General features: G+C 44.3%; 1 protein-coding gene across 3 annotated transcripts; it reads left to right on the top strand.

Annotated features, from left to right (window-relative positions):
• Positions 1-25694, top strand: UNC93A (unc-93 homolog A). 3 transcript variants are annotated; one of them, XM_083496552.1, is made up of 9 exons: positions 1-156; positions 9013-9214; positions 10024-10205; positions 11393-11622; positions 13445-13573; positions 14806-15017; positions 17019-17154; positions 19166-19297; positions 25003-25694. In XM_083496552.1, exons 2-9 carry the CDS (start codon positions 9128-9130, stop codon positions 25278-25280), a joined length of 1386 nt encoding a protein of 461 aa, XP_083352678.1. In that variant the 5' UTR covers positions 1-156; positions 9013-9127; the 3' UTR covers positions 25281-25694. The 3 variants fall into 3 exon arrangements, with proteins under 3 accessions (XP_083352678.1, XP_083352677.1, XP_083352679.1); XM_083496551.1 differs by lacking the exon at positions 1-156 and adding an exon at positions 8773-8937; XM_083496553.1 differs by lacking the exons at positions 1-156; positions 10024-10205 and adding an exon at positions 8773-8937.
• Positions 25695-26751: the final 1057 nt, after the last annotated feature.

The following is a 26751-nucleotide window of genomic DNA, read 5'->3' as shown; positions in this document are numbered from 1 at the left end:
GTGGCCTTTTGCTTTGGGGTGACCTAGGAGATGGCAGTGCTGAGCCTCGGAAGAACAGGTGCTGCCAAATCCTGAGAAAGGCAGGTTCTTGAGCCACCATCCTGGGAGGCCTACCATCACGGCTGTGTCTGCAGTTAGCGAGAAGGCTTTTCAAAGGTAACTCATACTGAATACACTGGAATGGGGGAGAAGGAAAGAAAACCCAAGGGTTTAGTGCAGGGGTCTGCAACCCGCGGCTCCGGAGCCGCATGTGGCTCTTTTACACCTTTGCCGCGGCTCCGGGGTGGATACTAGCGAGGGGAGGAGGCGCATTGTGCGCCCCGACACTCCCCACTGTGGCGGGCGCTGTACTGGCTGTGATGTCGCATGGGGGCGGTGCATGTGTTAGTCACGCACTGTCCTGACATCACCTTCCCGCCCGCTGTCAGATCGGACATTAAGGTAAGAAACAATATATGCAGTGTTATATTTGTTTTAAATGTCGCAATGGTTTTGCGGCTCCCAGTTGTTTTTTCTTCGGAAACGGGTCCAAGTGGCTCTTTTTGTCTTAAAGGTTGCAGACCCCTGGTTTAGTGTGTGCAATATATTGCAGGTTCTTCAGGCTCTGCCCTAGGTGGAAATGAGGCTCCACTTACATGGGGTCTGCCACAGAACGATGTCTCCACCTCACTAAAGAGACCCATTGGTTGGTGACAGATCACATGGTGGCATGCAGAAGATCCTGGGTTCAATATCTTGTGCATCCCAAGCTAGAAGGATCAGGAAGCACAGCTAGATAAGATTCCTGCTTTAAACCCTGGAGAGCCATTGCCAGCTGGAATGGGCACTTCTAGGCTAGAGAGCTTTAGGAAGGCTGCAGCTACTGCAGAACAGAATGCTGAAATGGGACATGGGACGGAATAAAGGGAGTGAGGGTTGGATTTCATATGCTGTATGGCTAAACTGGATGGCTTGAGAAGACAAATTCATGGGGGATAAGGCTATCAATGGCTACTAATTGTGTTAGTTGTACTTTACTTGCACTGCCTGAGTCAGTGAGCCTCTTAGGACCAGGTGCTGGAAATTGATTTTATTTATTTAAATCACTTATGTACAACTTTATACATATATATATTTAAAATTCTCAAAGCAATTTACAACCTAAAACATGAAATAAAACATTGTAGATGAAAGCCAAATACACAATCATGTCAGAGAGAAAACATATCAGCTTGTGAGATTCTCAAGTGACCCTTGCAGGGTTTGGCTGCACTTATTTTTTAGACACCTCTTTTAAGGGTGCTTTTCAAAGGATATAGGTGGGGGCGGGAAACCTGACTCCAAAAAGCAGACACAGATCAAACCTAACTGTGCCCAAATCTCCACCTTGCAAACATTTCCATTTTCTCCTGGGGCAGGAAAAACATAGCACCCTTCTTCCTTTTTTCCCAAGACACACAGGGAAATTGGCACAGCAGCCTGTATGCATCATGAGTGTGGCACAACTCTGGACAAAGTGTTCCAAGAATAAGCACACCAGTAAGGAAACAACCATTCATAATTAGCTCTTTGAGGGGGTGAGAGACGAGTAAATATAAAACCACAGCAACACAGAGATGTAGAGGGTGAAGGAGTGAAGAAGACCGGTTGTGCAACTCACCAATGAGAGCAATCTCTCATCCTGTAGTTGAATGAATGCCAGGGTAAGATTATGAATAGAAGATGACATTGTTTTGACACAAGCTTGTGGTTTCTTCTCCTGATACATGAACTGGGGCCATGTGATTGTCTTGAGTCACGTAGCCCTTTTCAAAGTACACGCTTGCTCTGGGAACGATAGACTTTCATATCAGATGGGTCTTTGCCTTTGATCAAAAAGATTGCCCCTTGGAGCTGTGGCCATTCCAAAGGCACACTGAGTCCACCTAATTGTCTACATGCTTCCACAGTCTTTCCAGAAGGTAAAAAGAAATGAAGATTGAAGCGAGCTCCAGGCTGAGAACTGTTAGATAGAAGGACAATTTTTTAGGGATCAAAACTGGGGGAGGGGGGGAAGAGCCTTAGGATCCAAAGGGTTACAAGTATATGCCTTTATTTGTTAGGATTTTTTGTAAATACTTTAATAATTGGGAACTTCGTGAAAGGGAATGTGGATCGATCTTAGAAAAAGGGGTTATGTGGGCATTAAAATGAGGTATAGAAGTTTGAAAAGGGTTAATTAAGATGATTTAAGTAAAATATTAATAAGGGATTAACTTGGGTACAAAGAACTTGCTGGGCTAAATTTTGAATGGGGATGCAAGAAGGGGAGGTGGGGGAAGTCCGGGAAAGTGGTTAAGAAAATAAGATTTTGAAATTATATGTGTTAGTTGTGTGTAATGTTGATGTTTATGTTTTTGTGTGTTTGTCTTAAAAAATGAGAAAATCCTAATAAAAATTTATATATAAAAAAATATGAAGTGAGCACTGCTGAAAAGAAGATTACTAGATCATAGAATTGTAGAACTCTGGAGTTGGAAGGAACCCAAGGGCCATCTAGATCAACCCTCTGCAATGCAGGAATGACATTCTGCATGCAGAAATCAGTTGCGCTAGCAAGACGGCAGCATTGGAAACAACCCTAACATTGCTGATGCGACCAGTGCGCTCACATAAAGAATGGAAGCGCAACAACAAAATTGTGAAATCTTTCAGATAAGACTATAAAAAGGAAAGCTGGATCTTTGGGGGAATTGGGACACAGTTACGTTCCTATAAAACAAAAATCTAAGTGAAGATGAACTTCCTTGATTTTGGGATCATTAATCTCGATGACGTCTCTCTTTTCCTCTCACTTCTACGCTCTCTTGGTATGAGAGCTTTTAATGGGACATTTTTTGAATTCCCTATGTACGTAAGACCTGAGACTGAGACAGAACGCCTGTTTGGTTCTTAGGAGGCAACCTAATCTTGGGTGCCCTGACAGAAAGAATGAAAGGGTGTCAGGACTGATAAGAACAGGCCTATGGAACATGTTCACAGCTTGGTACAAACTTAAAAAATAAATAAATGCCAGCCCTATCAGATTTCTGTGGTAAAGACGCTGCACATTCCTGACTCATGGGGAGTTGGAAAATCCATTCCCTGGACAGAGATATGGAGCAAGCCAGACTGATCTCAAATCAGCTGCCAAACAGGGCTGATGGAGGGCGGGGGAGCTTTCATGTCCTGGGAAGCAGCAAAGACTCTAAGACTCTGATCTACACTGTGGAATTTCACTGCCCTGGTTTTGTGAGCATTTCGAGAGGATAAACTGATTCACTCCACCGGTATCAGCCCAAAGGGTCAGAGATGTCACCCACCTGGGGAATCTCTGGGAATTGTCCATCACAGTTTATGCCTCACTTTGATGGAATGTAATACAATACCAGCTCCCTGAAGCCTGTCCTGCCCCAAGCAGGAGCTCATTTTCACATTCCAGAGGAAGATTCAGGACCCTTTGTGGCCATTTGGTGAACTGTTTTTCAAGCACTTTTGAGTATTTGGACCACTGGAGCAGGAAGGATCTCTAAATTGTCTGGCCTGGCCTGGATGGCTGCTTGACCTGGGAGTGTGCTTTCCTCCTATGTTTTACATTCTCTCACCTGTCTACTCTGTGCACGGTAAGAACTGCTCCTGTTTTTAAAGGTAAAGGGACCCCTGACCATTAGGTCCAGTCATGACCGACTGGGGTTGCAGCGCTCATCTTACTCTATGGGCCGAGGGAGCCGGCATACAGCTTCCAGGTCATGTGGCCAGCATGACTAAGCCACTTCTGGCGAACCAGAGCAGCCCACGGAAACGCCGTTTACCTTCCTGCCGGAGTGGTCCCTATTTATCTACTTGCACTTTGACGTGCTTTCGAACTGCTAGGTTGGCAGGAGCTGGGACCGAGCAACGGGAGCTCACTGCGTCGCGGGGATTCAAACCACCGACCTTCTGATCAGCAAGTCCTAGGCTCTGTGGTTTAACCCACAGCGCCACCTGCGTCCCTGCTCCCATTTTTACACATGGCTAAATTATGCACCTGAGAAACAGATGCCCAATGGGTGCTTGTGCTTCCTGCAACCAATGTCCGTACCATGGAGGCCCACTTTGACAACAGTTAGAACAAGGATGGGGAATCTGTGGCTCTCCATATGCTGCTGGACTGAAACTCTCTCTGAATATTGGCTGGGGCTGCTGAGAGTTGGAGTCCAATGGCACCTGAAGGATCCCAGGTTCCTCATCTGTGAATAAAATAATGAATAAAAATATCTGTGAGATATCACCTTGTTGCAAAGAGTCTACAAGGTCATTTGCACCTTCCAAGCCTTGAAATTGTTTTTTAAACAACAACTGCTGGATGTCTCCTCCTTCACTGGTTTTCCTTGCAATGTGGTGTTGCTCAGACCATTGAGCATTGTGTTCTTCCCTCCACACATGCACACCTTTCATTGCAAATCAGACAGCTGCAGGGTTGCACTTCTGCTGTCTGTATGTAGTTAGGTTGCCTGAGTGACAGGGATTAGTTTGAGCCTTCCCATTCTCCAAATGAACCACATTGTGTCAGCCTGTCTTTAATCTGAGGGCCGCATTCCTCAGTGAGCAATCTGCCAGGAGCCACATACCAGCATTGAGCATGGCCTTTTTATTGCGTATAGTGGGTAAAGAGATACCAAGGGAAGATAAAAGACTGTTTATGTATGGAGCAACAGCAGCAAGAATTCTTTTAGCCCCAAAATGGAAACAACAAGAACTACCAACCAAATAAGAGTGGCAGATGAAAATGATGGACTTTGTGGAACTGGTGAAGCTGACAGGAAAAATCCAAAACCAGCATTATCAAGTACAGTGGTACCTCGGGTTACATACACTTCAGGTTACATACACTTCAGGTTACAGACTCCACTAACCCAGAAATAGTGCTTCAGGTTAAGAACTTTGCTTCAGGATGAGAACAGAAATCGGGCTCCGGCGGTGCAGCGGCAGCAGCAGCAGGCCCCATTAGCTAAAGTGGTGCTTCAGGTTAAGAACAGTTTCAGGTTAAAAACGGACCTCCGGAACGAATTAAGTACTTAACCCGAGGTACCACTGTATTCCAAAATGACTGGAGCAAATTTATACAATATTTGAAAGATTACCGTAAGCAATTAACAACACTAGCAGGGTTATCTGAAGACTAGTAATGAGAAATTTTCTCCCTCTTTATTTTAACTTAAATTTTAATGTATTTTTTCGTAATGAGTGAAATTAGAATTGGAAAATGTATAAAATGCAACGATATAAAGGCTGATTTTGAAAGCCATTAGGCAGGAGGGAAGGAAGTCAGTGGGCTCTAAAGAGCCATGGAGGTAAAGTGGATAACAATATGTGATTGTATATTATTAAATGGAAAACTAATAAAAATTATATACAAAAAAGAAAAGAAAAGAAAGTGGTGTAGTCAGACTTACACCAGACTCCATATTCTTCATCCAGGCAAGCAAGAGATATTGCCATGGTTCAAGCGCACATGCCATACAGACCAAATCATGAGAAAAGGGCCAGAGGAGGGCCAGTGAGGGGTGTGGCCAGGCTGCTGGCAAAGTCCCCACAGCTAGGCCAAGAGTTCTGAAGGACTGCATTTGGCTCCCAGGTCTGAGGGTGCCTATCCCTGACAAAGCAGATTTAGGTAGGACCAGAAGCAGCTTAGTCATGCTGGCCACATGACCCGGAAGCTGTACGCCGGCTCCCTCGGCCAATAAAGCGAGATGAGCACCGCAACCCCAGAGTCGGCCACAACTGGACCTAATGGTCAGGGGTTCCCTTTACCTTTTAACTTCAGGAGACATAAGCCCATCTATCCCAGCATCCTGTTCTCACAGTGGCCAATGACATGCTTGCGAGAAGCCTACAAGCAGGACGTGAGCACAAAACCACACTCTCTTCCTGCAGCTTCCAGCAACTGGTACTCAGAAGTACAGAATCAGAGCACTGCTGTCATGGCTAGTGGCCATCAATAGTCTTACCCTCCACAAACCTGCCTAATCCTTTTTTTTTTTTAAGCCCTCCAACATGTGGCTGCCACCAGCCTGCATTTCCCGCACACACATCTCTCGAGTAACATTTGGGCTGTCGTGGTGTCATTGAGTTCATTGCCCACTCTCTCAAAGCAGCAGCTGTTGAATGGGAGAAGGGAGCAAGAACATGTCAAGTCACTTTAACGATGTATTAACAGGATATCCTCTGGTTGGAAAGCTGTTTTTTGCCTGTTTGGACAGTGTAGTTGCAACCAAAGGAAACTCCGGAGTCCTGCCTCATCTTGGAAGCTCAAATATTGGAGCGAAGGCTGATTTTCTTTACCATTCCGCCTACATTGCTGAAAATCAACACCGTGCTGCCCTCTAGTGGCTATTTCATTGGCTGCTTAGTATTCCCCAAGGAGATTCCACCCTGTATAGGAAATTCCTGCCAGTCTGTTGCTGCAAAAGCAACCAAAAGTCCTGCGGCACTTTAAACACTTAGTCAATTTATTGCAGCATAGTTGTTTGTGGGCTTGGGGCCACTTTATCCAATGCATAAAGTGGGCAGGACTGCTATTCCTTCCATTTCATAGACTTTTTGGTGCCACTGTTTACAAACACTGTTCCTTTAGACCAGGGGCCAGCAACCTTTTTCAGCCGTGGGCCGGTCCACCGTCCCTCAGACCATGTGAGGGGCTGGACTATATTTTGAAAGGAAAAAAAGAATAAATTCCTATGCCCCACAAATAACCCAGAGATGCATTTAAATAAAAGCACACATTCTACTCATGTAAAAACATGCTGATTCTCGGACCGACCGTGGGTCGGACAGGGAAAGCGATTGGGCCGCATTCGGCCCACGGGCCGTAGGTTGCCTACACCTGCTTTAGAAGATTGAAAGATACAATGGAATAGTTAAATCTATGAACAAGTAGAGCCTACAACAAAATGTTGCAGTGTGGGGTACAGCACTTCCTTGTCAGGTTTCCAGCCCCTCCATTCCATTTTCCCTCCCCACCAATCTTTCATCTGCCCTGCTGGACCCCCAACAGTCAGCATTCCAAAGCCAATGAGCATACAGTCTCTACAGGCAAACTCAACCCTCCAGATGTTTTGGGACTACAACTCCCATCATCCCTGACCACTGGTCCTCTTAGCTAGGGATGATGGGGGTTCTGGTCCCAAATCATCTGGAGGGCCGAGTTTGCCTATGCCTGCTCTAGTGGGCTGTTGGGGGGGTTCCCCCCTTTGGGTTGTTTCTCTCTAAATATTTTTTTTGTACTTCTGCAGGGCTCAAAATTCCCCCCCCCCCAGCCTGCAAATACCATGTGTGTGTGTGTGTGTGTGGTAGTGTGTGTGTGGTGTGTCATTTTGGCTAAATAAGCAGCAGCAGCAGCTGTAGTCTAAACACCAAAAATGGAGGGCATGGCACTGGAGCAGGTGGGGCTCTTCCCAATGAATAACTTTCACACACACATGTGCCATACATTGAAAGCACATGGCTCCCCCCCAAAAAAAACAGGGAATAATTTTCATCCAGTTCACGTTTAAAGAAAAACTTTTTTTTAAAAGATATTTATTAAAGGTTTTAAACAGTAAATCACCAAACACATAAAATACCATCACCAAGATAAAACAAACAAAAAGAGAAAGAAAAAAGCAAAAAGATTAACACAGAATAGAAAAAATACAACAGAATCAAATGTCCAAAAACCATATTTCCATAACCTTTCGGACTTCCTCACATCTCCCTTTCCTGCATTCCCAATTATAAAATTATAAGCAGCAATTTATCACCTTATTTCAGCTCTTATTTTGTAATTTTCAACTATTATATCTCCAACTTTAGATATTTTTATCAAATACTTAGATATTTAATTTAGACATAATATTAGTCCAAATTTCATCTTTGTTCTTAAACATCACTTATTCTCATATTTCTTTCAACTAGGTTGCTGATGCTATGTTGTTTTCTGTCCTGCATCCTCTTAACATTCATACAGTTTACAATATTTTTGTAGATAGTCCTTAAACTTTTTCCAGTCCTCTTCCACTATCTCTTCTCCCAGGTCTCGGATTCTGCCAGTCATTTCTGCCAAATCCATGTAGTCTATCAGTTGCGTCTGCCATTCTTCCAGAGTGGGCCACGTTTAAAGAAAAACTAATCTAATTTGCATTTTTCAAAACAATATGGGAAATAAAATACAGGCATCCTTCAAAAATCACACTTCTCAAAATTTTGCAGTGTCTTTCTCCAGCCAAGTATTATGTACAAAAATGCACATACTAGGGCATAGTGCGTATAAAACACATATATTAGTGAAAACAACATACAAACATGCATAGTACATGCTTAGCAAAACTGTGCACTGGAAGAAATTTGTACTAAAATGCCGATGGATTTTCATGAGAGTTTTTATTTTTAAAAAATAATAATAATCTCAAACTGATCTGGAAAAGTGGAGAACTGAATTTAAGATTGGAAAAGTGAGAAACAGTGAGGAATTGAAACTGGCCTGCCCCTAGTTGCAGAAGAGGGAGATAGATTATGATTTCATGGACTATCCTTATTTTTGCATGCAGTGAATCTGCAGTGGTTGTTGCCCAGAAGGAATGACAGTGCCCTGTTACCCTGTCATATTAAGATTCTGGATTAATAACAGGCACGATACCTCCCTTGTAAGCAATTAAGCAATCAGGCCTTCCAAGTGACCTTTCAGTCACTTCCCTTTACGGCTAACCTGTAACTGTATCCCACCCACATGCTATTCAAAAGGCATTCATTCCTCTGTGCCAGCTCTTCGCACTGTTACGTTGCGAAAGAGCAATATGAAAAACGCTATTGCTATTGAACACACTTTGTAACTGGGTGTTAAAGGGCACAAATTATGCAAATAATCAAGTCATCTTTAAAACCCTTTTCGTCTAACAAGTGAATAAGTAACAAGTTCTTGAAGTATTTTCAATGCTGGAGAAGGTAAAGTTCATTGGCTTTAGCCCAGATGGTTGACTTGACATTTTTGCATTACAGGAGAAGCAAAGTTGTTGCTTGGCTGTCATTTCTCCCCCTTCCCTGGACTCCTCATCTGGAATGATTCAGTGAACACCTAAAACCTTGCAATAAACAAATCTTGTGGGACCCAAAAATGGAGAAGCATCTGAAGAATATTATTCTGGTTTCGGTTGGATTCTTGTTTCTATTTACTGCTTATGGAGGGCTCCAGAGCTTGCAGGTAGGTGGACCTTGTCGTGGAGTGTACATTTTAAGGGGGTATCTTTGAAGACGATCTGTGGGGATATAATGCAACAGGGATGCTAGCCCAGTGAAAGGTAGCATGGGTCTTCCATAACAGAAGAGAAATCCCTAGAGATCACACAAACTTCTGGATCAGGTTAAGGGTCTGTCTAGTCTAGCACCATAGAGACCTTTGGAAGTCAACAGCCCTCTTCCACTGTTTCTTCTTAGTGGCATGTGGTCTTTGAACATGAAAGTTCAACATCATCATCATGGCTAATAGCTGTTGGGAGACAATGCTCCCATGATTTTGCCTAGTTCTCTTTTAAGCTAGTGGCCATCACTCCTTCTATAAGTGAATTGCATTATCAAATTATTCATTTCTTTTGTCTCCCCTGAACCTCCTACCAATCGGAGCTAGAAGAGTCTGATATAATGAGAGAAGGAGAAACCTTTCTCCCTCCTATCAACTTCTTTGACACCATGCATCAATCTATAGACTTCTGTCATGTCCTCGTTGGACATTTGTTCTAAAAATGGTTTTTAACTTATTTTCATATTTTGTGTTGTTGTTGTTGTTGCATTTATTTCTGACCCTTCTTCCTCCAATGAGCTCAAGGTGTCATTCATGTCTCTCTTGCTCTCCATATTATCCTTAGTCCTTTGCAGTGTTTGTGCTTCCAAATGCTCCACTTAAGTCCTTGTCTTAAGGACTTGCTGACTTCTCTCTCTCCCACCCACCCCGGCCAGTCAAAGTCCCCTTATTTATTGCAAAGCTTTTGATTCCATTTCATTTTGTCTCTATAGAGCAGCCTCCACTCTCAAGAAGGCCTGGGCGTTGCCTCTCTGAGTGTTGTCTATGCAGCCCTTATCCTCTCCTCCATGTTTCTCCCACCGATCCTCATTAAGAAGCTTGGGTGCAAGTGGACCATTGTGGGCTCCATGTGCTGCTATATCACATACTCTTTGGGGAACTTCTACGCCAGCTGGTAATGCTGCTAGCCTACTTCTGATGAGATCTGTGGGACTGTGGTCTACTTCCATCAGCAGCCAGACTTTTGTCCATAGAATGACTGTGGCATCACTGCAAGGCTGAAAACCAAGTTGGGCGAGGGGGATTATATGAGCAGAAAATCTTCATATCTTAATTCTTTGTGGTGACTGCAATACAGAGGTGGGGGCCCTCAGCCCTCCAGATGTTGATGGACTCCAATACTTGTCAGTTCCAGCTGGCACGGTCGATCATCAAGGATGGCAGGTGCTGTTGTCCGGCAACATCTGGGTGGCCACAGGTCCCCCAACCTGCTGTAATATGTAAAGCAGCTTCTATAATGTGGGTGGTTTCTGGGTCCCTGCCAGCAATATCTCACAGTGGTGTGGAAATATCCCATAACGCAATGTGAGCGAGCCGCAGAGTGAGCCACGGTCCACATTATGGCTGCCACTAGGGAGTGGGCCATTGCCACGCAGCCACTGTTTCCATTTGCAAGAGCTTCCCTGTGACCATCCAATACAAACTGGCCTCCAAAATATGCATCCACATAAGGAAGAGAAACAGCTCTTTCCAGTAGGCTTCTTTATGACTGTTTTGTGGTCAGAATTGATACCACCCCTAATCTGGACTAGAGTCCATTATAATGAGACACACAGAGAGAAGGCTGGAGAATGGTGTTCCTCTTGCTCCAAAGAATCCCAAAGCTGACCCAGCCCTTTTAGCAGAGATGTGCTGAATGGTTCCATTGGGTATATGAGCACAGCTTTAATGTTGTGGTTTTCAAATCACTCTGTTGAGAGCTGAATGAGCTTATTTCAACCCTCCAACCCCACTTAACTTGAAATGAACCTGATACACAATTATGCCCAGACTCCTAGACCTGGGGGAAAACTTCCTGGTGAAAAGTCCAATGCATATTGAGGTCTCCATCTATCATGTATTAGACAAACATGAATTCTGAATATTGCTTAAAATAAGATAAGCAGGGAGTTAACAGCAAACCTTCAATACAATCTAGCTCCTTACGGCTCTTATATCACATGAATACGTCTCCTTATAGTATAGGGGTAAACATTTGAGCAATTCATCTTGAATTTAATGATGTAACAAGCTGTCTTTGGCCTTTCTTTCAAGAATGCTAGCAGCGTAAAAGAGATATCTAAACAACGTGGTTTTTTGCAGGTACACACTGATCCCCACATCGATGATCTTGGGGCTGGGAGGAGCACCACTCTGGTCAGCCAAGTGCACATATCTCACCATCGCTGGAAACTCATATGCTCGGAAAGCAGGGAAAGTTGGGAAAGATATTGTCAACCAGTACTTTGGAATATTCTTTCTGATATTCCAGTCCTCTGGAGTATGGGGGAATCTTATATCATCCCTTGTATTTGAGCAGACTCCCAACCAAGGTAAATATTACATACACACAAACACACCCTAGGGGCTGTGTCCCTGCTTACACCACTTGTCAGCTCCCCTGCCATTCCCCCCCCCATACGAACCCCACCTAGAGCTTGCCCACCCCACCCCATGCCACTGCTGAACTCTCACCCTCCCAGCCCCATTTCTGAAGCTGCTTCTCTCTTCTGTTCTACAGTCCTGCTTTGCACCTGCTCTCCCCTTCGCTCCCATGTCCTTGCATCCTACCTCTTCCATTTGTGCACCCTGCCCTTACGCACAAACCACCCTCCTGGTAACCTCTGGCATCTTCCTCCTCTCGCACATCCAATGAGGGCTATGCGATGACAGCCTTACATTTTTATGATATTACCACAGGGTACTACCTCCTTGCCTATATCTGCCTTTGGAAGTGCTACTGATAAATAAAACCACTTTTTCATCATTTTTTAAAAAAAGTGTGATACTGTATCAGATACAGTAGTATAGATGCAATTTTAAGGATAATGGAATAACCAAAGCCTAGCGTGATTCTCCCCTCTTCCAGCAGCCCGCATAACCTAGCTACATCACTCTGGAGGGCATTCTGATACCACCACCACCCCTCAGTGTGGCTGCAGGGGAGGGAGGGCAGGAAAATACCTCCTGTTCAACTATCTGAGGATCTAAACTATTAAACCCAGTTAAAGGATTGTTTTCTTATTGGCATGGGTGCCCAGTTTGCAGTTCCTGTGGACAACTTCCTAGAGCATTGGGAAGAGGTCTAGTGGAATGGACTCCTTCGGATGGTGGTGGACTCTCCTTCCTTGGAGGTCTTTAAGCAGAGGTTGGATGGCCACCTGTCATGGATGCTTTAGTTGAGATTCCTGCATTTCAGGACGTTTCGGTCCCTTCCAACTTGATATTCTAGGTCTTCTAATGATTCAGTCTATGGGTTTGTCTTCTGTGTGTGTGTGTGTGTGTGTGTGTGTGTGTGTGTGTTCAGCACAGGAGTTAAAGGATTAAATGGGCAGTGGTTGTTAACTCAGGCCAGGTGGAGTAGGCCAGTTAAAAGCAAATCCAGGGATAACAATAAAAGCAGGCTGCCTCAAGGGACAGATTAGGGCTAAATGCCACCGGAACTATATAGGGGGGGGGGAGCCTGTCCCACAACTGCAGTCTTAAGCTAGTTTAAGGGGATAAAACTCCACTGGCTGACCAAACCAAAAGTTACTGCTAGGAGATTAGAAAATGCTGGTAACGTCCTTGAAGACTGGCAAGGGATCAAAACATTTGATCATGGCTCAAAGGCACGGTTACTTTGAAACTGCGAAATACCAATACTATATGAAATAGCAAAGCTTAATGAACAGAAGCAGCATTCTTTGAAGCTGTATATCTGGCTTTTACACTGTTGTTCATGCCAGTCCAAGTGAGCTCCCTACGGCACTGTCAGAACTTATAGGACCAGAAAGGGCAATTTAGATGGTCCTGATCTTTGAAGTGCAGAGGGCACAACGGTGACCAGCTATGCATTGATGGAGCACATCAAATGCCCTGCTGCTCAAGCAGCTGCTTCCACACGGATTTGTCCACTAAAGGAACCCTGTCAATTGGCTATGGCATTTCTGTGTGTTGCAAAGGATTCCTGGACATGTTCCACTATTGCCTCTCAAGCAGCCTGTCCACCATTATTGATTTCATTGGTGATGAGAACCTCGATCAGATTTTGAAGTACCTACCTCAGGGTTTTTTGGAACACAGCTTGAAATCCATTGTGGATGTATGCTTGAAATTATGGTCTTGATTTTGACCACTAACAACCACTGCTCTTTTCTTTTTCCTATGGCCTAGTGGAACACTCAGACGCAGATCTGTGCTGTGGTGCAGAACATTGCACGGGAGTAAATGCTACAAACAGCACTGTGGCTCAAAAAAAACCACACGAAACCTTAATCTACACTCTGCTGGGAATCTACACAGGTAGGTGCTTCCAGACACCATTTGTTTGTTTGCTGTTTGCTTGCGATTTCAGTTGATATCACCTAAGAACAGTTATCTCAGGTGTGCCAGGAAGAATGTATTTTAGCCATCAAATGCCTAGGTAAACAGAAGTGAACTACATGTCCCAGGATTCTTTGTGGAAAGCCACAACTGTTAAAGTGTTAGCTGTTAAAGCTTTAACATATAGCATAGAAGGTGTGCACCAGATCATCTCCAACATTTCACTTTGGATGGTCATTGCAGAGGAAGAAAAGGAGTGGTGGGCAAAGTGTATTTCATGGACCTTTGTCTGCCATTATTGATTTTATCATCTAAGAACCCCTTGATGTGCTTTTTTTCCTGGAAAACCATTTGTAATATATCATACGTATTTGACAGTATTTTATGGTATGCAATATAATTTAACTGTTTTTGATCGCTGTCTTGTAACTCACTTAAAAAATCTTACAGCATTTGATAAACAATATTCAGTGCTTTTTAGTATTTGACAGCTTTCAATCTGCAAAATCTAAGACTGGTTATGATAGAGGCCCCCAGGCAAAATTATAACTGTCAGAAAATACTAACAGTTCCAAAGCCTTCAAATTTTAATTTTTCGGGTCAAGATTTCATCTTCCAAATTGTTGATTCAGATTTTGAATATGAATTTTCCCGCTCAGAACTTAACAGGAAAGTTCAGCAAATTTGGCGTATTCATGAATATTCATTTCAGCTGTAAATTGTAAATTGTATGGCCTATGAGTGATTCAGGCCTCAGTTAATGAAATAAAGTCTAACATTCCAGTTCCATAGTATAATTTCCCTCTTCACATATGCTTTGGAAAAGACTGTCACTAATTCTGAAGCCAGAGGCTCAGGAAACAAATTCATCTAGAGGCAATGTTGACAGATGCAATCCCATGCTGATCTCTCTTTAACCTCTGACCTAACCTGGAAGGGTAAGAAATATGTCTTATGCAACAGCACAGTTGGTTTTTCCAGCTGCCATAGCACAAATGACACAGCAGAGCAGTTTGCTGTGCATGGTGGATGCCCTGATATTGAAGACAGAGACGTCAAAACAGTTGATTTTATTTAAACTCTCTTGGCCTCTAGAGCTGAATTTAAAAACACTTATTGACTGAGTATTCTAAACCCATAACTGAGCTCTGAGAATAAATCTATGAATTGCTTGTCACTTTGGGACTTGGTTCTTATTCCAATGCATCCAGGCAGTGGGGTGCTAGCTGTGTTGCTAGTTGCTATTTTTCTGGATCGGATCACAGACGACCAAGCAGAGGGTGAGAAAAAGGAGACACCTTCCTTGTGCTTCACTTTCATGGCAACATTTCGGCATCTTAAAGATAAACGCCAGTGTCTCCTGATTCCCCTGACCATGTACAGCGGGTTTGAACAAGGATTCCTTGCTGGCGACTACACCAAGGTAGGAACGCGAGCGAAATGTGGTTGTTACATCACCTACCCTGAGTTCTTCAATGAATACATGGGGAAATGTTCATGGGACACTCAGGACTCTTGAGTCCCAACTCCCACTACAGATGGATGCCCTACTGAGAATACCTGAAACCTGCCCAAGAAGCCTCTGGAGTCAGTGAAGAAAGTGTTTTAGATGCCATTAGCCAGGAAGAGCAGGAATCAAACATAACACACCAGTAGGTCCACCAAGGGACCAGAGAGACCTGATGAAAATCATGTGCCATCAGAAGTCAAATAAATCCCATGTGGCTCCAATACTTTCTAACGGTCCTGTTGTCACTCAGGTCCTGTTTGTGGGCTTCTCATAGGCATCTGGTTGGCCAGGGTGAGAACAGGGTGCTGGATTAAATGGGCCTTTGGCTCTTATGATGCTCTTGTTATGTTCTTATGTGACCTGCTGAGGGAAAGAGGGAGCGGACAACCACTCGGTGCTGCAGGGATCAGAGGGCGTTGGATCTGAATGGGGAAACATTGATACAAGGAGCAATTGCCATGGGTTGGAAGTCAAGTGTCAGGTCACTTCTCTCACACAAGACACAACACGCTGGCAGTTTAACTAGTTGAGGTTTATTAGCAATAACAGGCTTCCAGCAATCCAAGCTTCCCACAGCTCACTCCTCACTGTCGGAGTCAGTTGACTTGACTGGCTTCCTGCCCTTCCCAAGGCCAGCTATACCCCAGGCCCGCCCTCGCTTCCTGCTGGTCCTCCTTGGTTCTAATCGCTTGCTCCGCCTCCTACTTCTTGGAGACTCAGGTGCAGCCAATTTCTCCTCGGGAGTTGAATCCAACTACCTCATACCGTCTGCATCCTGCTCCTTCATCTCTGCGCTGCTGCAAAAACTTACAGGCAGCGTTCCAGAGCGAGAAGGGCTTACCTCACTTTTGTTGTGTGAAAGAATCAAGTTTCTATTTCCCTCTGCCTCTTCGTCCCCCTCTGCAGATTCCTCTCTGCCGGCCATGTCTCTGGCATCAAGCCTAGAGGAGAAAGGCATCTTTCTGCCTGCCATATTGATGGATTTGCTTTATTGATTTATTGTCCATATTGTCCCCCAACCAGAGTGCCTTGCATATCACAGAGGTATTTCTTATTTGGGTAGCCCTTGCATTGCCTCCTAAACAGCCCTATAGTCGCACAAATCTAGCTGGCTGACAGTTTGCATACCCTGCATGGGCATGCACAGGTACAGTATCAAAAAGATACAAGGTTAATGTGAGCTTAGTGGTAGCTATAAGTGAGCATACAAGCAGATCTTATGGTGCTTTTTTTGTTTTAATGATGCAGATCTTAGCCATATTTTTAGTACTAGCATATTGCTTCTGTGGTCTCCATCTGATTAAATGCATCATACTCTGATGTCCAGGAAGCCAAAGAGTTACTCATATGGTTGGCAATCATCTACCTTGTGGACACTTCCAGGCAGCCTGTTTATGATGTTACTGGCAAGTGTTATCCTAGATCCACACTTCCCAGTGCATTTACCCATCACTTTCCTTACTGCAAAAAATCCCATCTTTGGGGGAAGCAGGCATGTTATGCAAGACCTTCCAAATCAATTATTGTTGCCCAACCTGAACTTACTGGTGGTATGTGATTGAATCCCACCCCAAAAGAGTGACAGCCTGGAAGCGCTGTGTGTCAACTCCTCCCCCTACACATCCCCAGTTCTTCTGCTGCTTTAGCATTTGATAACATGTATGGCACATGAGCAAATTATCCCCCCCCCCCCGTCTCTCAACTCCATCACTGCACAGCAGGCACACACATTAAATCTGGAGGCCCTACGGCAAGGCACAGAGCTGTGCTTTATAGATCGCATCTTCTCTGTATGAATATTCACCCACCACTCAGAAAGAGACACGAAGTCCTAAGCCTCAGATGACAGAAACAACGTTGCTGCTTTGAATAATAATGCCATGTGCGCCTGTGTGTCTTTCTCTTTTTCTCTAGTCCTATGTGACCTGTGCCCTTGGGATAAATTTTGTCGGCTATGTGATGATCTGCTTCTCGGCTGCAAATTCACTCTGCTCCCTGCTCTTTGGGAAGATTTCCCAATTTACTGGCAGAAAAATTCTATTTGCAATGGGTATGTAAAGGCTAACAGAGAACCGGGGGGCTCATCTAGTGTGAAAAATTGGGTGTGCTCATACTAAGAGGCAGGGGGCATAATTTAATGAAGAACTAGCTAAAAACATGATCAGTCCAGATGAGGATTCTCCCCTCATTACTGGGAATGAAACAGTCTTGGCCAATTTGAATTTCAAATATGTCTGTTTGCTCAGTCACTTCAGAGAAAGTCTCAGCATTTCTAACACAGCAGAAGGTGGTTCTCAACTCATGAATCACATATACTAATAGCAATCTCAATTCTCTGGGTGCCAGTTCTGAAGCAGTCAAAGCAGCACTAGTCTCACACAAGAGAGTGGTATCAGCAGAGCTGGTTTGCAGGGGGATAAAAAATAATATTGAGGGTGAGGACCCCAAAACAGTCCATCGAGGACTGAGGGTTGTATCCAATGTAATACTAACAAACACATTCTGTCAGGAAAAGATTTATTCTTGTGCAACAAAATGTTCCCCCCCTCTCCTCCCCCTGTACACCCCTAAATGTGTTCTGGGGGTTCTCCGAACCCTCCGGGGCAGATTTGGAGAGAGCACAGAGTGTGCATGAGGGAAGGAGAAAGAGTTCCATTGCATAAGTGAAAATTCTTGTGCCAACAGAACACAATAATCAATGTCACCCTGAGCATGCTCACTGACGGCTAAGAGGGGGAACAGGGAATGGAAAATGGAGATGGAATAGGGGATCCTAGAAAATAACGTGGCTGGTTGGTTGGAAATCTGAGCAGAAGCACTCCACAAAGCAACATTTTGCTGCAGGTCCCCTTTGTATTTCCTACATTTGAAACTTTACTTTTGTGTGTCCACATGGGGTTCTTGGAGTGGTTGCATGGCATACTGATTTATACCACATAATCCTGAATGAAATGACCCACAAACAAATCCCATCCCAGCGTCTTGGACAGGGGAGAAGAAGGTTCCCTTCCTTTCATCTAATGACTGGCATTCCCTGAACAGGGAGGTGTCATGGCTTCTGCAGTCATGAAGCAATAAGCTACATATTTGCCTGTCCCTTTTGGAGGTGCTGATCTGACAATAATATAATTTATAGGGCCAACTGGCAGCACTTGCTAAGGCACTGATCTGACCAACATCAGGGAGGGAGGGCAGACTATGAAGAAACATTTGGAGAACTTGGCACTCCTGGCAAATTATGTCTCCTGGGGTTCTCTTTCTCATGTTTCACTGGACTTTTTTTTAATGAGCTAGCTCTGCACATTCTCCAAACTGAATGTACTTCACATCTAATATGACTTAAAAGAAATGTTACCAACTACACATCCTGGATAAAATTTCACTCTTGAGAAAATCAGCTGACATTTTGCTGCCTACTTCACCCATATCATTAGGCTGACAGGTGCCCATTATATGCCAGGACTAAATTACTTGACAATGGGCTGGCTGGCTTGTTAGGCTAAGCCAAGCCAAGCAAGAATGGGTGGGCATGAGAGACCCCAAAGAAGAGATTGTGGCTCTTGCCCGCAATCCTCCTGCTGCAACACCATGGTGAGCTAAGCTGTGGTTTGGCTTAGCCAACATGTCATCTGAACCAGGACTCAAGGTTTGTTTCCTCCAGGCAACCAGCAGAAGAGATAGCAGGTCCTTCCCTCTGTGACCTTGGGGGCCAATGGAAATGAGAAGACTCTTGATTTGTTTCCTGAACGGCAGGGTACATTGCCCAGCCAATGTGCTCCTAAGCAGCCTCATTGCCCCTCTGTGCACTCTGGTGGATCTCCAAAACATTTATGTAGCTGGAATTTTGACATCCCAGGTGGTTGCTTACTTCAACTTTATACCATAGCCAGCCTTGCTGATACTGCTTCTTTGCTTCCAATGTCACCTGGGCGGCTGCCACTGTTGGAAACTAATCCACAATGTGGACCTTGGCCTGGTGCAGCTATATAATTCTCACTATCTGAAATGGCCTACTTCTGAAACTCTTTATTGTTTTCTCTCAATCTTTCATCATCTTCCAGGTGGAGTTCTCAACCTTGCCTGTATAATAGGACTATTGCTCTGGAAACCTCGCCCAAGCCACCTTGCCCTGTTCTTCGTATTCCCTGCCCTGTGGGGTATGGCTGATGCTATCTGGCAGACGCAGACCAATGGTAAGCCTTTTCTATCATGGAAGACTGGCAGCACAAGCACAACTCTATGCAAGTCAGTTCCACTGGGATCAATGGGGTTTACTCTGAGGAAAGTGTGCATGGGACTCTGTGGCCTTAGTCTCAGTGAAAGCAGATTCTCTAGACTCCAGTAACTATCAGTGCTTCCAGATGGGGGCATAATATTGCAAACTGACTGTTGCAAATGGGAGTTGGTAATAGCTATTAAAATAAAATTTAAAAACTGATTAGATTTTCCCTAGAAAGGGTAACTTGAATTAAGTGGTGGGGTGGGCACTTTTATGCTGGCTGGCATTCTATGCTGACATCACATGGATGCTGTGAAACATTTCTGTGCATGAGGAGCACCCGTCTGGAAGCTCCTGAGATATGTCTGAGTAGAATGCACCTTGGCAGAAAGAGTTGGAAGACTGGGGCTAGATCTACACAGATATAAAAAAAACAAAACACCATTGTAAAGCTCACAGTGGAAAATATCACTGAGTTGTGATTTCAGCTCTACAGCACCATCTGATGTCACAGTGTTATAACACATTTTTAATGTTGTAATTTGATTAATGTAGCTGAGTCCTGGGTCCAAAACAGGTATGCTGTAACATCACGGGGGGGGGGGGGTTAAAACTTAAATAGCATTTTATGTTTTTGGCAAACTTTTCTATAAATCTTTGAATGCTACAGAATCATATCTGGCTTATTTTGCTTCAAATGAAACATAGTTTTGGTTTGTTGATGCATTTCCTCCTGACATGTTAAGTGCTAAGCCACAGTGCTTTTTTCTAAAAAATAAAAAATGTTTAGGGGTACTCTCATTTTGACTAAAAAACCCCACCATTTTATAGTTCAAATTGGGAAAAATAAATACAGTAAATGGACAAATGATCTTCCATGTACAACAGGAAGGAGAACCATCACAGCTTTCCACATAGTGATAGTTGGGCATGTAGCGACTCCTGACAGAAGCTCACAGCACTGGCATTAAGCCACAGGTGTTATGCATAACCCAATTCAACACTTGTAATTCAATACCTATGTGTCAGGAAATTAAGCCCCTTCCTTTATTCATCTGAGATTGCATTCATAACCAATGAAGAAATACTCTCTCATTATTACCACTTACCACATTTGGTATTCGTTTGTATACATAGAGAGAGAGAGAGAGAGCACAGCCTTGCCACACATTCCAAGCACATGACTTTCCCCAAAGAATCCCAGGAACTGCAGTTTAAGGGTACTGGAAATTGTAGCTCTGTGAGTTGTAAATGACAGTTCCCAGGATTCTTTGCTGGAAGCCATTTGCTTTAAATGTGTGCTGTGGATGTGACCAGAGAGCAAAGGTTTGAAAGGACTCCTCAAATGCAGGCTGTGTGCTAAGTCAAAAGGAATGCAGTGGAACCTTGGTTCTCAAACGGCTTAGTTGACCAATAAATCGACTCCCATTCCAATTTTCAAATGTTTTTCGGAAGCCAAATGTCCGATGCGGCTTTCGCTTGAGCGCAGGAAGCTCCTGCAGCCAATCGGAAGCCGTGCCTCAGTTTTCAAACAGTTTCAGGAATTGAACAGATTTCTGGAATGGATTAAGTTCAAGAATCCACTGTATCTGATAACCAGGAGCTAATTGAAATGTTTATTATCCCTGCTGTGTGTGAGGGGAGGGGCACAGAGATTAAAATAACATTGCATAAGAAAAAAATAAAGATTAAAGGCTAGAAAGACCTTTTGTAATATGTTGAAATATTTACACTGTCATCCAAGGAATAAATCCTAAACTAATTAGCTATGGAGATTAAATATGTCACCACGTTGCTTACACAGGCGAAATACAAGCACTTGCACACCTCACCAACAGATCTCGCTCCATTACAAAGTGCCACCTTACATACATTCTCTCTCATTTCCTGGGAATGTCAGGGCAAGAGAGTCTTTTGACAACAACAAAGCTGAACCAAGCAAGGATTACATACAGGTTAGATGAGGTCATGCCAAGGGCTTAACTACACTTCCGGGTGCCTCCGGTCCAGACCGCAAATATTTTGCAGGAGGGGTTCAAGGCTTCGAGCACATAACAGGACTTCAGACTTACACATTTAAAGTGGATTAAAGCTCAAGCAGTTTGGAAAGTGATGAGGAAATGCACTGAAAAGTGTGGAATGAACACATGCTGAATTGTAAGAAGCATAAGCACCTTGTAAGCAAATCAGGGTGAATGTTCAACAAACCAGGAAGCATAAAGCAAGCCTTCCCTCCAGATGTTGCTAGACTACTGGCCCTGACTATTGGCCAAGTACCTGCATCTGTTGGAGGTTGCAGTCTAACAATGCCTGGAGGCTAGCAGGTTAGGGAAGGTCCTGGCCTTACATGGAGATATGGTGGCTGTGATCTATTTCTTCTTTTTGCACATTACAGAACTGTGGGATATGTAGAAGCATATGTTCTGAACTTGGAGAAGTTCTATGTTGTATGTTGAGGATATGACTAAACTTATGAAGTTATTGGGGAAAGGGACACCCTTTACAGACCCTCCAAGTGTCCCTATTTTCCAGGGACAGTCCCAGATTTACAGTAGCTGTCCTAGTTTCTGATTTAATCCCAGGATGTCCCACTTTCCCCAGGATGTGCCTATTTTCATCAGAGAAACATATGGTAGGGCATCTCTATTTTCATTGGAGAAAAGTTGGAGGGTATGGAATAAGACACCCTAGGTTTTTTTTCAGCTGGAACTCACCAGAACTCAGTTCCAGCACCTCTCAGGTAGGCACTATTGCCATTCTATGAGGGATGTGTTTATCGTGAGTTCCAGCACCTCTTTTTCTAGCAAAAATAGCACTTGACATCCCTATTTTTGTCAGAGAAATGTTGGAGGGTATGCCTTTACAAACTTGTATCTGTATTCTTCTGAACAGGAGGCAGCACTTTGCTTAAAGGAAATCCTCTGTTATTTTTTGCCCTATAAGACTCACTTTTTCCCTCCTAAAAAGTAAGGGGAAATGGGTGTGCGTCTTATGGAGCGAATGCAGGCTGCGCAGCTATCCCAGAAGCCAGAACAGCAAGAGGGATCTCTGCTTTCGCTGCGCAGCCATCCCTCTTGCTGTTCTGGCTTCTGAGATTCAGAATATTTTTTTCTTGTTTTCCTCCTCCAAAAGCTAGGTGCGTCTTATGGTCTGGTGCATCTTATAGAGCGAAAAATACAGTACATTGTTAAGGGATATGCAGGCCTTCTTTTGAGCCAAGGTTCAACTCCAGAACATGGGAGCAGAACCCCAGAACTCGATATAGTTACTAGTTCTTGGATCTGGGAAATGCGAAGAAATAATAAGAAGCTCAGCTCAAGTCAGCTGAAGTTGAAACTCCATGTAGTAAATATAAAATGATAACTCTTGAGATAGGACTAGCCCTGAATAATCAACAGAAGATTTGTGAACATGTGCAGAGTGCCTTGCAATTATCAACCGCTGCTTCTTCTACCATTCAAAAAAAAAATAACACCAAAAACAGTAGCCTGTGGTACTTGATCAATTGTGGAAGCTGTATCTTATCTTTGCTGCTTCTAAGAAAGAAACACTCCACATGTGTTCAGAGCGCCACTCTTCCTAATTATTACTTCACACTGGAGGGCACAGGTCTGCCATTGAAAACAGGTTCCACAGCAGAATTCAAATTAAACCCTGTGCTTTTGAATTACACACAAAGTGAGGTAGGCAGGAGCTGCTCAGTTTAATTATCAGTTACATGACTCAGCTCTTACTTTAACAGAGTTTCATTACAAAGTTCCAAAGAGAATTCTAGAGACTGAAAAATTAACTCCTATCAGGGTTTAAGCAAGTAGCTGTTCCAAGAGATCTCTTGTGGTTGTGGAATCTAATATTGACCAAGGGCTCCCCCTAAAGGATTTTAATGGGAAATGCCTGAATCCTGGCCCTACTCCACATTTTCAGATTCATCTATCCAAAAGCGCGTGTCATATTTTGGCACCTCACTGTATTGTAAGTTAAGCCTGCTTTATTTCATTTGTTCTTCTATAAGAGCTGCTTCGTATGTAATAATATGCATACTATTATGCACACACAAGCATCTTCCATGCTGGAGTTTTGCAGTAGTCGTGTTGCAGGTTCGAACCCCATGTTGGGCAAAAGATTCAGATGACCCTTGTGGTCAAAGCCATCTTTCCCATAGGGCTTAGTGGTGCGTCGCGCCAGAGCGCCGGCCTCTCAGGGGCGCCCCAGCAAGTGGGGGAGCTGCGTGGCTTTGCTGACGGCTTCCCCTTTCCCTGCACGTCCGCTGGCTGTGCCCCGCCAACCATATGGATGGCGGGCGCGCAGCTTCCCTCCCAAGCCTCTGCGGGGATCGCGCTCCTCTTGAGGAGGCTTAGGAGGGGCACAACTTAGGAGGGACACAACTCCCAAGCCTCTGCGGGGATTGTTCTCCCGCAGCGGCATGGGGGAGAGTTGCGCCCCCCCAATGCCTGGCAGTGCACAACTATGGCCACCCCAACACTATCCATGGTAATTTGGGGGCGCTGGGTGGATATTTGCACCCCGGCATCGCATCTGCTAAAGACGGCCCTGCTTGCGGTCCCTTCCAACTCTACAATTCTATGAGTCTATGCTGTTTAAAGAGTTGCATGGGCCTGAAAAACACCATTATCCTCTTCAGCAGGATGTAAAAAGAGCTCTAAACATGTTAGAGCCTGAGCATGTTCTGCCTTTGCTCTTAGAGGCTGTGAGCCTCTGGGTAGCAGTTGCTGGGAATCACAAGTGAGTAGAAGCTGTGCATTCAGGTCCTGCTTAATGGCTTCTCACGGGTATCTGGCTGGCTACTATGAGAACCAGTAGTGCTAGATTAGATGGGCCTTTGGCCTGATCCAGCAGCTCTTGCATTCTTAAAAGTAGAACAGATGTTCTAGCCAGCAGCCTCCCCAATGTAGCATTTCTAACAGGTTAATTATAAACATAGGCACTTCCATTTGACGTGTGGATCATCCCGGGAAGTTATGCAGCCTCTGTATATTACATACCAGAACTGAAACCAGATCTTACCATACCCCTATCCTTTTTTCAGACATGAACTGCCTGACGTCATCATGGGTTAGTTCATATATTCATTCCTGCAGCAACAGAGCCCATAGTTTGCATGCGTAAGGATTCCAAGTAGCACTGTTTTAAAGATACTGCTAGGAGCATGGATAACATTGGCCATAATCACACCATACGTTTAAAGAATTGTGATGTCACTTGTCAGGGTGCCCCTGCTTTCCTCCACTCAGAGCTACAATTCTCTGAGTGGTTTAACAATCCTTCACAAGGAACTCTTGAGCATTGCAGCTCTCGTGTCTCTGCCCCTTACACCGGCTGAAGGTGTCGCCCTCCAAAAGCAGGCGAGAGAGATTTCCCACACCAAGGAACAAAGATCATTTTATAATGTCCCTGGACCACTGTTGCCTGGCGATGGACCAGTTCACAGTAAACTCAAAACCCAGCAGTATATGGTTTAAGCTACAACGTTGTGTGATCCTAAGCAGCTTCCTGGTACAAAAAGAGAAGACATCCATCATGTATTTTCTTGCAGCATGACCTTTTCCAGGGAGAAAGAGGGTTAGCTACTGCTGCTACAGTTACAGACCTGGATGGGTGTCAGATTTAGGCTTCAAACATAAAGTTTTGCCTAATTCTTCTCTTTCCATTTGTTTACAGCTCTCTATGGAGTGTTATTTGAAAAGCACAAGGAGGCCGCCTTTGCTAATTATCGCCTGTGGGAGTCCCTGGGGTTTGTCATCGCCTTTGGTTACAGCACGTTCTTAAGTGTCAGCGTCAAACTTTATATTGTGCTGGCTGTACTGGTGGTGGCCATGGTATGCTATGCAGCAGTCGAGCACCTGGAATCACAGTCCTCTCCTGGTCCTGAACTACCCAGTATCTCAAAGCAGGAGCCAAACGAACTAGGCGAGAAAGATCCACAAACCCATTTGTAGCCCAGCAAAGCAAACCTCTGTAAGGCCAAGCAAATGGCCCAGTCCAAAAGTGCCTAATTTTGCTCATGTGCATTTTGTATGGGCTACCAGAAAGTAGCTCTTGTGAAAGAGGCAGCGCATCACAGGACTGGTGCCACAGATGGCTTCTCAAAAGGCTCGACACCAAGGAAGGCTACCAAGGAACAGATACCATGATTTGTGCAATATGTAAATGGAAACTTCAGTTCTTTCGAACTGGTGCAAAATGTACATAGGATGTTTTTTTCTGCCAATACAATAATGACTTCAATTAAGACAGTACAATACTAGGGACCTTCTCTTCTTGCTACTAGTGACAAAAAAATATTATTAATGGGTCTTTGATATTTTTTTTAATGGGGGGGGGAGAATAAATATACATTGATAATTCAAAAATGTTCTGTTTCTTACTAAATCACTCATATCCACATAGAAAATATAAATTGACTCTCAACTGGAATACAGGCTTACCACTCCCCTCAAGGAAATAAACATGAAACTGTAATTTCTCCATCCAAGTCTCCTAAGGAAATTGTTGGAGAATGCCCTGGGGGTACCTGCAATCCCCCAGAACTCTGAGTGTCCTCCGGTACGCGCAGCTCTGGAAAAGGCATCTCCCTTCTCTTCCAGGGCGCTTCTAGCGACATACATCATAATGATATATGCACACTAAGCTTCTGGCAGAACACAGCAAGAAGCGTGAGACATCGTAGAGCTAATCTACTATTTATTTACACACTATGTAAATCTGATGAAATGGGGTGAAGGATGTGGCATGGCATTTGGACGAGGCCAATGAGCCGCACCGAGTCCACAAGACCAGTGGAAGCAGTCATGTGGTGCAATGAATGTCCCTCCCATCAATGAGAGGAATGTCATGGGCAGCCAAACAAAACTTCAGGAAAGGACAGGAGAGCGCAAGAGCCAGGGGTGCCAACTTTACTAAAATATTGGGGGGGGGGTAAGCCCCGCCCTGCATAATTGGTCACATGACAGAGTGTTTGTTGTGGGGGAGGAAGGGAAAGGAGAATGTTAGCCGCTTTGAGACTCCTTCGGGTAGTGATAAAGCGGGATATCAAATACAAACATGATGCGGTGCATGGACACCATTTGAATGGCTATGCTCATCAACTTTTTTAGGGAGGAGGCCCCACAGCCCCTAGGAGTTGGCTGTCCCCACCCTACCAGCACAAGCCCAGGACAATGCTCAAAACTACAATTCAGCCGCTGCCCCTTCCCTTTTGGATTGCAGCTTTAGTTTTGCATTAATTATCCCCTGCTTTGGCACACCGTGCTGTTATTATACAGACTGGATTCCCACACTTCTCGTGTGATACAGCAGCCACCTGAATACCCAGAGAGAACCGCGTTCTTCTCCGCCCTCTACGGCTTCATTCTTTGCTGAAAAGTTATGCTGGAATTGGACACAAATTCTGTGCCATGATTATACCCA

The sequence above is a fragment of the Podarcis liolepis genome, assembly GCF_965112155.1.
Source record: "Podarcis liolepis genome assembly, chromosome: 3".
NCBI classification, from domain to species: domain Eukaryota; kingdom Metazoa; phylum Chordata; class Lepidosauria; order Squamata; family Lacertidae; genus Podarcis; species Podarcis liolepis.
This window is presented reverse-complemented; position numbering and strand designations above follow the sequence as displayed.

Bases quoted from the DNA above. Each gene is read 5' to 3' on its own strand.
- UNC93A (XM_083496552.1), top strand. From the start codon at position 9,128: ATGGAGAAGCATCTGAAGAATATTATTCTGGTTTCGGTTGGATTCTTG. The intron at 9,215-10,023 runs GTAGGTGGACCT...TTGTCTCTATAG, and splicing joins GAGGGCTCCAGAGCTTGCAG to AGCAGCCTCCACTCTCAAGA. The intron at 19,298-25,002 runs GTAAGCCTTTTC...ATTTGTTTACAG, and splicing joins CTGGCAGACGCAGACCAATG to CTCTCTATGGAGTGTTATTT.